We start from the raw sequence: 14523 nt of genomic DNA, 5'->3' as shown, positions 1-14523 counted from the left end.
CCGCACTCTGTACCTGCTTGAATTCCCAGATAGCCAGGTAACACTATTGGGCACCAGCTGTTTGCATAAGGGAGGTGTCAGGGGTGGTAAAGGTGGTCGAAGATCTCCTCAATGCACTCCAAGCAAACATATAGCGAAGATGAAAGCAATGGGCTTACAACCCAAATATAATTTTTATTTTTGCATAGAAGAACTGGGGTATAGGACAGAGGTATGGGGTTGGGGGGTGGTGGTGAGAGGATTCACCAGAGACAGAGTGGGGAGCAGAATAGGCGGATTTACGGAAGTACACTGCTAAGGGGAGCAGCAGGCGAGACAGGAGAGGTCTGCTGCACCCTATATGGGTTAGCTCTCTGGCCGGGGATCAAACTCATGCCTTAGTGGTGACAGCACTGAGACTTAACTCCTAGGCCACTAGGGAGGCCCCAAATATAATTCTGAGCATGTCATCTAGCCCCCCCCCACCATCTAGCCAAAGGGTTCCCCTGAAATTCTTCACATATGGGAATTCTGTGGTTGTCACTACATGTATTCCTTTCTTCAGCCTCACCCCTCTTTGCTTGTGTTACTTGTCCTGCCTGGAATGATCTATCCTCACTCCTCTCTCTCACTGAAGCCTCCACACTTCCAGAAAGACTTCCCTAGTTGGTAGAGGCCGGAGAGCCACATGATGCTCCCTTTTCCAGGTCCCTGTTGTACCATATAATTCAGTGGTAGTCAACCACTGTTTTTCATTTCCATTAGATGTTTACTTGATTCAGCTGTCAGTTACAACTGGTATGGAGCTCAGCTTTTGGAATTAGTTACATCTTGGCTCAAATGACAGTTCCTTGGGGTGATGGAAAAGTTGTAACTAGACAGTGGTGAAGGCTGCAAACTTTGTGAATGTACTTAATGCCATGGGATTGTACTTAAAATGGGTAAAAGGATAAATTTCATGTTCTGTGTATTTTACCCCCATTAAAAAACGTGGTTCCATCACTCACTAGCTGTGTGACTTCAGATCATGTGATTCTTTGTGCTTCTGATTTCCTCAGGTTTTGTCATAAAGATCAAGATAAATATTGGTGATGAAAATGACCCTCAGATGACATGTCCAGGTTGTAAAGCATGGCACAAATGTGAGATAGGAGCAGCTTCTCCCTCATCCTGAGCAATGCATGGCCCCTCTGAGCAGTCACTGGTTAGGTCACTTGGCCAAGATCAGTGGCAGGGCTAGCTCATAGCCCCCAGTTCCTTTGTGACGCTCCCCAACAAGTGCTTTCCGGAGTGACAGGGATGCCAAGGGCAGATGCCACACAAAGCACAGAGCCCGGCCCTGTTCTCACTTGGTCTGACCTATTCCAGTGCTTTTTTCTGACTCCAAAACTTGTTCAAGTTCTCCTAAAGCCCTGGCCCCTGGGCTATGGGTCAGTGACTCTTTCCTCCAACCTCCATCTGCTTCTCTACCATTAGAGATGGCAACAACAGTAGGGATACCAGGGCGGGCCAGGGCAGGGTGAACAGGGCTCCCAGCTTTCAGGGCCCCTCATGGATTACTCTAAGCTCCAACTGGAAAGGAAAACAAAGTTCAGAAGTGAAGTGACTTTGCCAGGAAGGGCCAGGAGAGCCAGAAGCTGGCATCCCGAGGTTTCCTTCCCACAGGCCCCGCTCCTGCAGACCAGACAGCCTTTCCACAGGGAAAACTCAAAGTCAAGTTGAAACAGCTCTCCGGGGACATTCCTTCCCCTGGGCGGTGGTATTTTGGGGAGCGGATGTGAACTTCCCTGAGGGGGAGAGGTGTAAGCTCCCAGCATCCTGCTCCGCTCCCTCCCCCCCAAACCTCAAGCTCCATTCTCCAAATTTAGGGTGGGAGGAGGACGTGGGAAGGGGTTTATGCTCTCTGAGACCAGAGAACTGAGGCCCAGGACTCGGGGCAGGAGGCCCCAAAAATACAGCCCACAGAAAAAGATCCTAAAGGAGCTAGAGGGAGACCCAGAAGTCCTGTCTGAATACCGAAAAGCTGGCTAGAGGGTCCCTTTCTCCCTAGAGGAGGGGTCACTGACCACACAGGAAGCTGCCCCCAGGACCTCCCCCAGCAGCTTGGGCTGCACCCGCACCCGCACCCCCCACCACCTCTGTCTCCTCTTCCCACTTTGTAAAGGGGGAGCCGGGAGACTGAATCACAGCTGCCGGGGGAAGCTGAGAAAGGCTTGGAGACCGGATTGGGGCTTCCGGAGAGCCCCAGGGTCCCCGCCCAAGCCTGCTCGGGCCCGCGGCGCCGCCTGAGCATTTATGGTAATGTTTGGGTTGGTGCATGGCCGGATGCCCCGCCTCCGGCGGCCTCGGGGACTGGACCCGGTGAGCTGGGGCTCCCGGAGCCTGGCGCCTTGTCGGCATCCTGGGCTGAGGCCCTGGGTGCTGGAGACCAGAGGTCACGCAGGAGGGCTGCTCACGTGAACAGGCCCTGGAGAGGGAGTCCGAGGGGACCGCAGGGACAGTGCCGGATCTGAGTGCGTAGCAGGGCTGGACTAGCAGGGGAGCGCTGTGACCCCCTCCCGAGCATCCCCTACTCCCACAGCGCTGCCCCCCCCCGCACCCCCCCTTAGGGTTTAAGGACCCCAAGTCCCCAGGAAGAACCCTATGCATCCACATCCTTTCTCCTCTTCCCCACTCCCTGGCAGGCAAGGGGCTGAGTGGAGCGGCCAGCAGCTCCCTGGGGAGCCGCTGGAATGCTGGGAGCCTGGGAACAGACCCTGCCTTCCCTGGGAAAGCAAGGCTGTGGGGAATCCCACCCACAGCCCCCTCCCCAGCATGGGCCACCGGATGCGCGAGACCCCAGCTCCCCAACAGGGGGCTTTGTGAGGGTAGAAAACCCCTGTCCAAGCCCCAGACTGGCGCGACCCCGGAGTTCACTAGGCCAGCTGTGACGAAGACACCCCCTCCCCCGCCGGGGCTGGGCCTGCCCGAGTCAACATAATTCTCCCCATTGTGCCATGCCCCCTCCCCCACTCCCCTTCTCCCCTTCTCTGGACCCCTGTACAATAGGGCCTTTGGCGCCTCCAGCTCTCAGGGTGGAGATGAACTCACTCATGGTTTTTCCAAGTTTAAAAATAGCCCCTCCCATCCCCCCAAGTCACTCTCCTGTTCCATGCAGTTTCCGGGGTGCACCTCAATCCAGGCTGATCCAGTCCTTCCTTCCTCCTGCCCTGAGTCAGGTACGAAGGACGTGATGACACAGGGTCTGGAAGGAGAGGGGCTGCTTCCCCCCATTCAATTTCTTCCCCCACATCTTCTACCCAGCCCCCCAGTATCCGGTTTCCTGGCCTGATGATGTCCTCAGCAACAACTGCCCCCTACCCCCTCCACTCTGGTTTTCATTCCCTCAGCCAGGGGTTCCCCAACCCCTCTAATTGCCAAGATTGCTGGCCACCCCCTCCACGCCCTGCTCCTTTTCACTGCAGCTGCAAACATGTCTTTATCAGCTTCCTTCCTCAGCCCAGCCTTCTCACATCCTCCTGGTCAAGGCCCCTTGACTAGAAGGGTGAGGGGAGGGAGCATTGTGCCCACTCTGCTGGAGCCTAGAGAGGACAGCGCTCAGATTTCACCTCCGGATACAGGCCCATCTACTTCTCCTTACTTGACACGAAAGTCCTGCCCACCCAGGAGGCTATACCTTAGGGTCCCTGACCACAACCACTCCCCCGCCAAATTTTCCTCTCCCTGTGGTCAGACCTGTGCCCGGGAGACACAAGGAGGGCCTCTCGTGTCTGAGTAGCCTGGGTCTACCATGAGGGTGGAGGGGACCAGCAGTGCAAACCCCTCCTTCTGGAGAGAAATGAGGCAAAGAATTAGGGCTCAGGCCCGGGAGCTCTTCTTCTGGTGTCAGCCTACATCTGGAAAAGGCAGCTTCGAGCCCAGTCCACGCACCACAGCTGGCTGATGGAAGGCCATTGCTGCCCGCTTCATCCTTCCACTGTGTCACCTCGCAGTGGGGTGGCGCAGGATGGAGGAAAGACAAGTCAAAGCCCAAGCAGTGAGGGAGAGAGACCTAGCGGGGCTCACACCTATGGAGAGGGAGCCGCCCACCGTCTCACATTGCTTTGGCATCAGCTTCAGGGAAGGTGGGCAAGGATGTGGAGGCAAAGAGTGGAGGAACGTGAGTGTGTGGTGGGGATGTGGATTGGGCACAAGCTAGGGGGGAATCAATAGGGGCTGTTGCCTGGAGGGCTCCATAGTTGCTGCTGATCAAAATATACCTCTCTCTAGTCCCTGTTTGCATTTAGTCAGGGTGGACTAGCTGAGTGCTAACCTGGCCATGCTGTCTGCCTGCTGTTTTCAGCAGATATCCTCATACCAAGACTTTGTCCTGGTGAGAGGCCCCTGCCTGACTCTACATTTTAACTTGACCAGCAGCAACTTTGGGTGCCAAGCAAAATCCTGAGAACAAGGGGGGCTCGGGAATCCACACCACTGGATCGCAATTCTCTCTGGAAGTTCTTCCTCTGCCACTTTCGTTCCCACTACCGCTGAAGCTCTCTCTTCTGGCATCTTAGAGGAGTTGGAGAGGCCGCCCCCTCCTCTTCTGCTCCCACTTCCCTGGCCTCTGGCTTTCACCCCATTTTTTTCTCTTTCCTCTGGTTTCCAGTCCCCTCTGAATCCTCTCCAAGGTCCTGACCTCTCTTTGGAAACCCAAAGTGCCCCCCTCCTTAACCCATCCCAAAGCTGCCTGCCCCCAGCCCTCTACCACCCACTCCCTCCAAGCCCAGATCGCCCAGAGCTGCAGCTTCCTGACAGGACAGCCTTTGTGCTTGTTTGGTGGGGCCTTGCTGGGAAGGGATGTCACCCCCAGCTAACCTCATTTCCCCTCACTGCAGAGGCAGCTCCTCCACCCCTACCTGGCTTCACTTTCCTCAGGGCGGAAGAAGAATCCTGAACTGACTGTCCTTGGTGGTTAGCTGGCTTTGATTTCAGAGGCCAGAGAGGCAAATGATTAGTTAATGGTGTTAAGTGAAGGGAAGGAGGTGGGGGCTGGGAAGCAGCGTTTGTTCCATGCCCAGCTCCGGGCTTGCCAGGGCAAACAGCATCCTTCAGCCATTCCCACTCCTGCCCCTGCAGACAAACAAGCACATCCCTTCCATTTTGGGCTCTGAGCCAGTCTATACATTCACTCTGGGGGCTGGGGAGCCATGGTCCTCCTCTTCTCTCCCCCGCCCCCCCAGGCTCCAGGCTTGGTTGGCTTGGCATGGCCTCTGGCTGGAGACTAATGGAGAGGGGGGAGGGGATGAGCCAGGCTCTAAAAGATGAGGCTGATGTGGTTTGCATCTCTGCGTCATCAACCGTCCTAGAGCATTATCTCCAGTCACCTGCCCATCTCTGGTGTTTGCTGCCTCACCCTGCTCCTCCCCCAACCAGCTGCCCTGCAGGTGAGCCTCTGCTCCAAATTCTGGGTCCCTCTTAACCCTTCCTGCTAAAGGAGTGTGGGCAGATGTGGACCCCTTTCCCTAGGCCAGAGTGCTGAGGTCACTTTGAGACAAGAGCCCATGTCACTCCTTAAAGCCTTGGGCCAAGAGGCCAGAAGACTAGGATTTGGAAGAAGGGCAGCTGCAGGGCTCCCCGTCTTGCTGGATGGCACACCCCACTTGGGCAGGGGCACGGTTGCCTGAAACACATCTGATTTCGCCTCTACACACCCCCCCACTGCTGAGCCACAATCATAGGGTTGGGGAAGCCACTGGGAGGGGCAGCCTAAGGGGGTTGGAGCTGCTTGCAGGGGGACCATCAGGAACAGCAACAGGTTTTCAGGGATGGGGCTGGGGACCTTGCACTCATTAACTCTTCCTTCCCCCTCTTTTCTTCATTCAGGTGATGGGAAATGAATGAAGAGGCACAAACAGATTCTCAAGGTCTGGGCTCGGACAAATTAGAGACCCCTGGGTCTGCGAATTCTGGCCCCTGCTTCTGATCCAAGACTGACTTGCTGCAACTTGGGTTTAAAGGGCCCACCCAAAAGGTGCCATCTTACTTCCCAGTACAGGTACCTCTGGGTCAGTGGGAGTTCGGCCCAGGCTTCTTCCCTCAAAGTTGCCAGGACTGGAAGCCTTGGGGGCAGTGCCAGGCCGTTGGCAGCGCAGTGGCGCAATCATTCTGGGAAGCAATCTTGGTGGCCAGGATTTCTCTGTGTCAGGGGTCCCGCGGGGGTGGAGGAGGCAGGGAGAGAAGCCTGGATGGGAGGTCCCCCCTGGCGGACACCCAGGACCTTGTAGCCGGTGCACAGGGCTGCGCCAGCGGGTAGGGGATGAAACTGCTGGTTCTGACCCAGGGCGACTCCGGGCGTCCCGGCCAGCTTGTCCCGCTGCCACCTCGATCTGTCAGTCAGGCCCCTGGACACCTGTCACTGCGCCCTCCACCTGCCCGAGCCCGGGCTGGGAGGCCGGCTCCGGCCTACCTCCCTGCGGCGCGGCTCCGCGCAGCTCCCGGCTCGGCGGCGCCGGGCCCGCCCCCTAGGGCTGCGGCTTCGGGGCGGGGGCGGGGGGCTGCGCGGGGCGTGGCGGCCCGCCCGGGCGCTCGGGGCCCCCTCCCCCGCCCCCCTGACGTCAGCCCCCGGCTGCTGCGAGCTCCCTCACTTGGCGCTCGCCCTCCGGCCGGGAAGCATGGGGCTCCCCAGGTTCGTCTGCGCCTTCTTGCTCGCCGTCTGCTGCTGCAGTCGCCGGGCGGCTGGTGAGTGAGTTCGCTGGGGGTGCCCGCGCCCCCCACCCCGGGGCCCGGCCGCGGGTCCTCCGCGGAGCCCGCCGGGGAGCCGAGCGGGCATCCCGGGGCCGGCCGGGGCTTTGCGCTCCGCGGTGCGCTGCTGCTCCTCGGGGCCCCGGCTCCCGGGCGCCTGGTGCGCTCGCAACTCTTTGCATCCAGTTTGCAGCTTCTGTTCTCCTGTGTCCCCAGAGCGGGACTGGAAAGGCGGGGAGGAGATCGCTGCCTGGAGCGGGAAGAGTGGGGCCGAGCTTCTGGGGGGCTTGGGGAGAGGTTTTCCTCAGGTGCTTTCTTGGCGGCGGGGTGCGGGGCGCATTTGGAGTCGTGGTGGGAGGCGCGGCCCGAGCGCTTCCCCAAATCCTGGATTCCGCGCCCGCCTGTTGCTGGAAATGGCAGCTTCTTAGCTGGAGGGGTGCGCCGACCCCACCCCCTCGGCCCGGGCTAGGAGCCAGGCTGGAGGTGAGCGAGGGGGGCGCACGGCGGCTCCCACAAGAACTGGGCGTTGGCAGCGTCTAGGGCGCAGCGTGGGGCGCCTCGCGCCTGCCGCGTGGAGGGGATCACAGGTGGCAGAGACGAGGGATTGAAGATTCCTGGTGCAGAAGCGCCCAAACTTGTTATACCTTCCGGAATGGGGGCCACATTCAGTGAGGAGAGGGCCCCTGCTCCTGAGTCCCCCCCCCCAGCTGCTTAGTAGCGGGGGCTCCCGGGTCCACGCTGCCCTTGTATGGCCCGCAGTAGTGTCGCGTGTTTGTCTTGGTTCCCTGGTCGGGTCCCAGCCCCTATCCGGCTGCAGGAGGGGAGGGCTAGGCAATACCCAGCTGACTGGCCTCATGCCCAGAGCAGGCAGCGTCCCTGGGGTACCCCCGCGTCCTTCCTCCCAGGCTGACTTTATTTCTGGGGAAAGAATTAAACGGCAGCCACAGCAGCAGCAGGTCCGGCCCCACCCTGCCCTGCTTCTAGCTCTGGGATCCCAAGTCAAGGAGCTGAGGCTTTGCCTCTGGGTTGAAGACCATCTGCCCTCCTGGCCTGGGAGCCAACTCAGGGCAACAACCAAGGCATCCCAGAGTCCAGCCAGATGGCGTTGGGTGACATCACCTCCTCACAGGGCGGGCAGCATGCTGGCACCGCTGACGTCACTCCTGCCCACTGCCTGGCCCTTGCCTTGACCCCTGGGGGAGACTCTGACCCCTCTAGACTCCCAGGACTCCCAGGATAGAGTCTACAAGTATATGGACCATGCCCAGAGGTGCTGCTTAGTTAAGGAGTATGAGGTGGGAGATTTGACCCACCTGAAGGTGGGGGTTTGAGGAGGAGAGTTTTTTGGGGGAGAGGGAGCAAAGGGCAGTCTTACAGAAGTCTTCCCTTGGGTGTGGGGACACAAAGGGGCCTGTGTGCCCCAGCCTGGCACATGCCTTGCATTCCCACTCTGTGAGCTCACTCAGAGAAGAGGGGGCCTGGAAGGAAAGGGGCCTTCCTCTTGGCCTAGAGTCTGGTTTGCCCCTCTGTCAGGGCTCTTCAGGGAGGTGAGTATCTCCAACTCCTTTGAGTTGGGAGCAGGTTGGCCCACGGTGTGGGAGAGGGTGGTTGAGGGTTAGGAGAGGTCAGGGCCCTCTTCAGAGCCTTGAAGTGGCAGGAAGAACAGCTGTGGTGAGAGGGTGTGAGGGGAAGGGAGGGAAGGGGCAGGGGCAGCTGGAGCTGACACTCTGCTGGGGGCTCCCCCTCCCTCACATGCAGGTGTGCCTGGAGAGGCCCAGCAGCCCGAGCCGGAGGTGGTGGAGGTGGAGGTGGGCAGCACTGCCCTTCTGAAATGCAGCCCCTCCCATTCCCAGGGCAACTTCAGCCACGTGGACTGGTTTTCTGTGAGTGCTTGGGCCCCAGAGCAGGCAGCAGGGGTGGGAGGCGCTACTTGTCATGTGGACCCTCACCACCTCTCTCCCCACTCATCTCAGGTCCACAAGGAGAAGCCAACACTCATCTTCCGTGTGCGCCAAGGCCAAGGCCACAGTGAGCCTGGGGAGTACCAAAACCGTCTCAGCCTCCAGGACAAAGGGACCACTCTAGTCCTGACACACGTCACCCCCCATGACGAACGCATCTTCCTGTGCCAGGGCAAACGCCCTCGGTCCCAGGAGCACCGCCTCCAGCTCCGTGTCTACAGTGAGTGCTCCTTTGGGCCTTGCGGGCTGTGGGGCGTGGGAGCTATAGGAAACGGTGTCCCGTGTTGTCCTCATTTCTCTCCCCATAGAAGCTCCAGAGGAGCCAAGCATCCAGGTCAACAATGTGGGCATTTCTGTGAACAGTGAGGAGCCTGAGGAGGTAAGATACCCAGGGTGGCGAGTGAGGTGAAGCAAGAGATAAAGTGGGGGCCACCCCGCTGGTGCAGCGGTTGAGTGCTGGGCTGCAAAGCTGCCTGAAGCCTCTGCAGTGCTGGTTCGATCCCCAGCCGACCAGTGAGGGTCCCACATGGTATGCAGACCTCTCCTGCCGTTCCCGCTGCTCCCCTCAGCAGTGTATTTCGTCAGTCTGCCTGTTCTGTTTCCCGCTCTGGCTCTGGTGAATTCTCTCACCCTCCTGTGCTTCTGACTGTACCCAGTGCTTGTATAAACAAATTAATAAATCTTTAAAAATAAATAAATAAACTAGTGTCTCTATAAAAAAAAAAAGAGCTAAGGTGGGATTTGCTGGACTCTCGGAGACAGGGAGACTCACATTCCTCCTTCCTTAGGTTGCTACCTGTGTGGGGAGGAATGGGTACCCCATTCCTCAAGTCATCTGGTACAAGAATGGCCGGCCCCTAAAGGAGGAGAAGAACCGTGAGTAGCCTCTTGGCCCTTAAAAGTCATGCTTATGATGGGGGGCCTCCCTGGTGGCGTAGGTGGTTGAGCGCCGCACTGTGAAGCTGTTCGCAGCCTCTACAGCGCGGGTTTGATCCCGGCCGGCCAGCGAGAATCCCACATGGCGCAGCAGACCTCTCCTGTCTTGCCCGCTGCTCCCCTCAGCAGTGTATTTCGTCAGTCTGCCTGTTCTGTCCCCTGCTCTGTCTTCGGTGAATCCTCTCACCCTCCCACGCATCTGGCCTGTACCCCAGCTCTTGTATAAAAATAAATAAATCTTTAAAAAAAAAAAGTCATGCTTATGGGGACATGCAGGGACAAACTTGTGTTTTAGTTTTCCTTTTTCTTTTAAGTACACAAGTGATGCTTGAAAACTATCTTCAGGCGGATTTCAACTATACAGAAAACCTAGAAGAAAAATCGGATTCTAGACTCTTTCCCAGAAATACTCTTTGCTGTTAGTTCAGATGTATTCTTTCAAGCCTATTTCTACATACAGGTTTTCCTCATGATGGGAAGAGGTAAAGCATTCTTACCTGGTATGATTTGTTATGTGATTTTTTGGGTCTGGAAATGCAATTACTATGAATTTATATGGAAAAAATCTTAAGCATTCTGAGACCCAAAAAATAACCATACCAAAAGAGGAACATTCTTTTTTTGGATAGCAGGGGAAATCCGTACTTACTTACTTACTCACACAAGTAAATATATCTGGGTATATACAGACTTTTGTTTTATTTATCTAAATCAGTGCTTTTCTCAACCAGAGTGATTTTGCTCCCCCTCTGGGACACTGGACAATATCTGGATATAGTTTGGGTTACCGTGAATGGATAGGATGCTGCTGCATCAGTGGGTGGAAGCCAGGGATGCTACAAAGCATCCTACAGTGCACAGAGCAGCCTCGCCCCCTAAGAATGACCTGGGATTGAGGAGTCCTCATCTAAATGGCATTGTACAATATATTATACAATTTTGCTGGTTATTTGTTTTGTTTTATTTTGTTTTTACGTTTTAAATAACGTGTCTTGGAAATCTCTCTAAGAGAGAGAGTATATTTAGATCTGAGGTCAGTATATTTAGATCTGCCTGATTGTTTTGCCTCCTGCCCAGAATTCCAGGCAATGTACATGATAGACTTTAGGTAACCATTCATTCTGCTGGGGGTGGACATACAGAATGCTTTCTCATTTCTTTTCATTTGATCACGGTAGCATCATTTGCACACATCTTTGCGATGTGCCCCTGTGTGTGTTTCTCTAACGTAAATGGTGAGCACTAAGACTGCTAAGTTGAAAGGTCGCCCCTGGCCTTTGTACCTGGCCCTCTACAGGGGCTGCCCCCTGCCAACCCTGGAGGTCACAGCCTGTGGGGTTGGAGGCCAGGCTGAAGCCCTACCCTTCTCACCTTCCTCCCTGCCCAGGGGTCCAGATCCAGTCCTCCCAGATCGTGGAGTCCAGTGGTTTGTACACCTTGCAGAGTGTTCTGAAGGCGCAACTGGTTAAGGAAGACAAAGACGCCCGGTTTTACTGTGAGCTCGACTACCGACTGCCCAGTGGGAACCACATGAAGGAATCCAAAGAAGTCACTGTCCCTGTTTTCTGTGAGTGCCAACCCACTGTACTGGGGCTGTGCCTGGTGGAAACTCCTGTTAGCTAGCTCCTCCCACCCAGCTCAGGGGCAGCTCTAGGGCTGAGAGCCCTCCCTTTGCCTATGCAGACCCAACGGAGAAAGTGTGGTTGGAAGTGGAGCCTGTGGGAATGCTGAAGGAAGGGGACCGTGTGGAAATTAGGTGTATGGCCGATGGCAACCCCCAACCCCACTTCAGCATCAGCAAGCAGGTGCGGAGGGCTTATGTGGGGGCACATGGGGTGGGATGTAGCTAGAGGTACACTCTGCTCACCCCTCTATCCTCCCCCCAGAACCTCAGCACTAGGGAGATGGAGGAAGAGACAACGTTAGACAATGGGATCCTGATCTTGGAGCCCGCCCAGAAGGAGCACAGCGGGCTCTATGAGTGCCAGGGTCTGGACCTGGAAACCACTACATCGCTGAGCGATCAACAGGAGCTGCTGGTGAACTGTGAGGCGCTGGGACCCAGGAGGGGCGGCAAGAGGGAATTTGTCCTGCCCACTCTCTGCCCTGCCAGCTTGACACTATTGCAATGTCCCCAGATGTGTCTGATATGCGGGTGAGTCCGGCAGCCCCCGAGGGCCAGGAGGGCAGCAGCCTCAATCTGACCTGTGAGGCAGAGAGTAACCAGGCCCTTGAGTTCCAGTGGCTGAGAGAGAAGGTACCCAGGTGGGCCCAAAGCCCTGGGGTGAGGGGCTAATGGGTGGGTGGGACTAGGAGTAAACTTCTGCCATTTCTCACCCAGACAGGCAAGGTGCTGGAAAAGGGGCCCGTGCTCCAGTTACACAACCTGCAACGGGAAGCAGGAGGAGGCTACCGCTGTGTGGCATCAGTGCCCCATGTACCCGGCTTGAACCGCACACAGCTGGTCAACGTGGCCATTTTTGGTGAGGCCCTCTGGGCAGAGATGGAAGCCAACCCCAGTTGGGTGGTTTCAAGCTTTTTTTTTTTTTTTTAATTTATTTATTTATACAAGAACCGGGGTACAGGCCAGATGCGCGGGAGGGTGAGAGGATTCACCAGAGACAGAGCGGGGAGCAGAACAGGCAGACTGACGAAATACACTGCTGAGGGGAGCAGCGGGCGAGACAGGAGAGGTCTGCCGTGCCATGTGGGACCCTTGCTGGCTGGGGCTACAGACAGCTTCACAGCACTCTACTCATCCACCTGTGCCACTAGGGGAGGCTCGGTTTCAAGCTTTTTAAGAAAAAAAGCCAACTGTGACTTGGGATGCTCTGCTAGAGGGGGAGGCAGGCGAGCAAGGGTCTGTGCCTCACCTTCCCCTGCTTTCCCAAGGCTCCCCGTGGATGACATTAAAGGAGAGGAAGGTGTGGGTGAAAGAGAACACAATGTTGAATCTGTCTTGCGAAGCAACAGGCCATCCTCAGCCCACTATCACCTGGAATGTCAATGGCACGGTGAGTGGCCCAGCTTGTCTCCCGGGCTCTTATTCACCCCTATGCAGGCTTTGTTGCCAAGACCGGACATCCTCCCTCCTACCCTGAGCTGCACCTGCTTCCTTGCAGACAAGTCAACAAAACGATTCGCAGAGTATCCTGAGCGTCCTGAATGTCCTGGTGACCCCAGAGCTGTTGGAGACAGGTGCCAAATGTGTGGCTTCCAACTCTGAGGGCGAAAACACCACTGTCATTTTCCTGGAGCTGGGTAAGGACCCTGTCCCGTAGAGTATGGCAGAGGTGTGCCCAGGCAGAGGCATTAACCTGTGCTTTTCCTAACCCACCTCCCAATCTGTTCCTTCCCTCTCATACCAGTCTCCAACACATCCACTGACCTCAGCACCTACACTGTCAGTGCCCACCCCAGAGCCAACAGCACCTCCACAGGTAAGTCAAGAGCAGGGCTGTGCCTGGGTCTCCTCATTCTGCTCCCAGATGAACAGCCTGCCCCTCGGAGAGCAGTGATCACAGCCTGGGGCAGGAATGACTGACTGTCCTTGTGGAACAGAGAAAAAGCTGCCAGAGCCAGAAAGCAAGGGTGTGGTCATCGTGGCTGTGACGGTGTGTGTCCTGGTCCTGGCTGTGCTGGGAGCTGTCCTCTATTTCTTCTACAAGAAGGGCAAGCTGCCTTGTGGGCGGTCAGGCAAGCAAGAGATGTAAGCATGTACCTGGCACCCTGTGCCCACCCCATCTTGTGCTGGCTGGCTCGTCACCTCCTCGGGGTCATTGCCCTGCCTGCCCCAGTGCCCGCTTGCCCCCTCGGAGGAAGAGTGGGACCATGGGTCTGAGTGCTCCCTGCTTTACTGCCCACTACACCCAGCTTCCATCAACCACCTCTTCTCCGCCATGGCCTGTTTCACGTTCCTGAGCTGGCCCCTGAACTCCAGTGTCCTTCCTGATGGCCCCGCCTCCCCTTCCCTTGCTCGAGTTGCCAACCTCTTGCCTCCCTCCTCCTCCCAGCACGCTGCCCCCGTCTCGTAAGGGTGAATTTGTAGTGGAAGTTAAGTCAGATAAGCTCCCCGAAGAGATGGGCCTTCTACAGGGCAGCAGCGGTGACAAGAGGGCTCCAGGAGACCAGGTAGGAGGCGGTTCGTGCAGCCAGCACCTGACACCTCTTCAGGGATTGGGGCTCATGGACTTGTTCCCCCAACACTAACTCTTTCTGTTCTTCATCCTTCTTTGTTGGAGACTGGGAACAGGCCCCATATCTTGCCCTCCTAACACTACTCAGATGGTAGGGCCAGTGGCTGGGACCCTGGAGAGAGGGTAGCTCCCAAGACTGAGCACAAAGGCCCTGTCCCACCACCATCGCCTCCTGAGCAGCGCTGTGGTCACGTCACTAGGTGTGAAGTGGGGGCTGAGTCCTCCCGCCCTGCCTGCCTGTCATACGCACTGGCTTTTCCCCACAAGGCTGCTGCACTTAGTTCATCAGCTTTTGCTTCGGTTGCACCTCTCAGCGCTCACATCCTGACCCCTGACACTGTCTCCACACCCCCCCCCCTTACTTCTCTTCACCCATTTTTAGGGAGAGAAATACATCGATCTGAGGCACTAGCTGGCTGAATCACAGCTCCCTTCCTGCCTGGAACATTTCTTGCTCCCTGCTCACTCTCCTCCCCAGCACTGAGGATGGTTGCCAAAGCCTCTAAAATGGACTAGAGAAGACCTGCTCCAGCTCACCTGCAGACTCCATCTCAGGACAAATGGGCTAGGAAGAGAGCGTCCTCTGCAGGACCTCCCCTGGCCCTGGAGGCCCTTCTTCAGGGACCAACCTATCACCATCCCAATTTCTTGAGTGACACTCATCCCAAGGAAGGGGCCTCAGCGACCCAGGAATGGATAGGAGAGTTGGCTGCAGAATATGTTTCTCT

General features: G+C 56.8%; 1 protein-coding gene across 1 annotated transcript; it reads left to right on the top strand.

Annotated features, from left to right (window-relative positions):
• Positions 1–6632: 6632 nt before the first annotated feature.
• MCAM (melanoma cell adhesion molecule) lies at positions 6633–14207 on the top strand (the record flags this gene model as incomplete). Its single annotated transcript, XM_084251263.1, has 16 exons — positions 6633–6699; positions 8461–8585; positions 8676–8883; positions 8972–9042; positions 9452–9539; positions 10987–11166; positions 11283–11404; positions 11486–11645; positions 11738–11856; positions 11941–12082; positions 12492–12613; positions 12722–12860; positions 12968–13039; positions 13161–13308; positions 13613–13730; positions 14178–14207. The coding sequence occupies 16 exons, from the start codon at positions 6633–6635 to the stop codon at positions 14205–14207; spliced, it is 1911 nt and encodes a 636-aa protein (XP_084107389.1).
• Between the last annotated feature and the right edge of the window lie 316 nt (positions 14208–14523).

The sequence above is a fragment of the Talpa europaea genome (genome assembly GCF_964194135.1).
Source record: "Talpa europaea genome assembly, chromosome: 12".
In the NCBI taxonomy this organism is placed as follows: Eukaryota; Metazoa; Chordata; class Mammalia; order Eulipotyphla; family Talpidae; genus Talpa; species Talpa europaea.
Note: the sequence above shows the minus strand (reverse complement) of the source record. Positions and strands in the feature narration are given on the sequence as shown.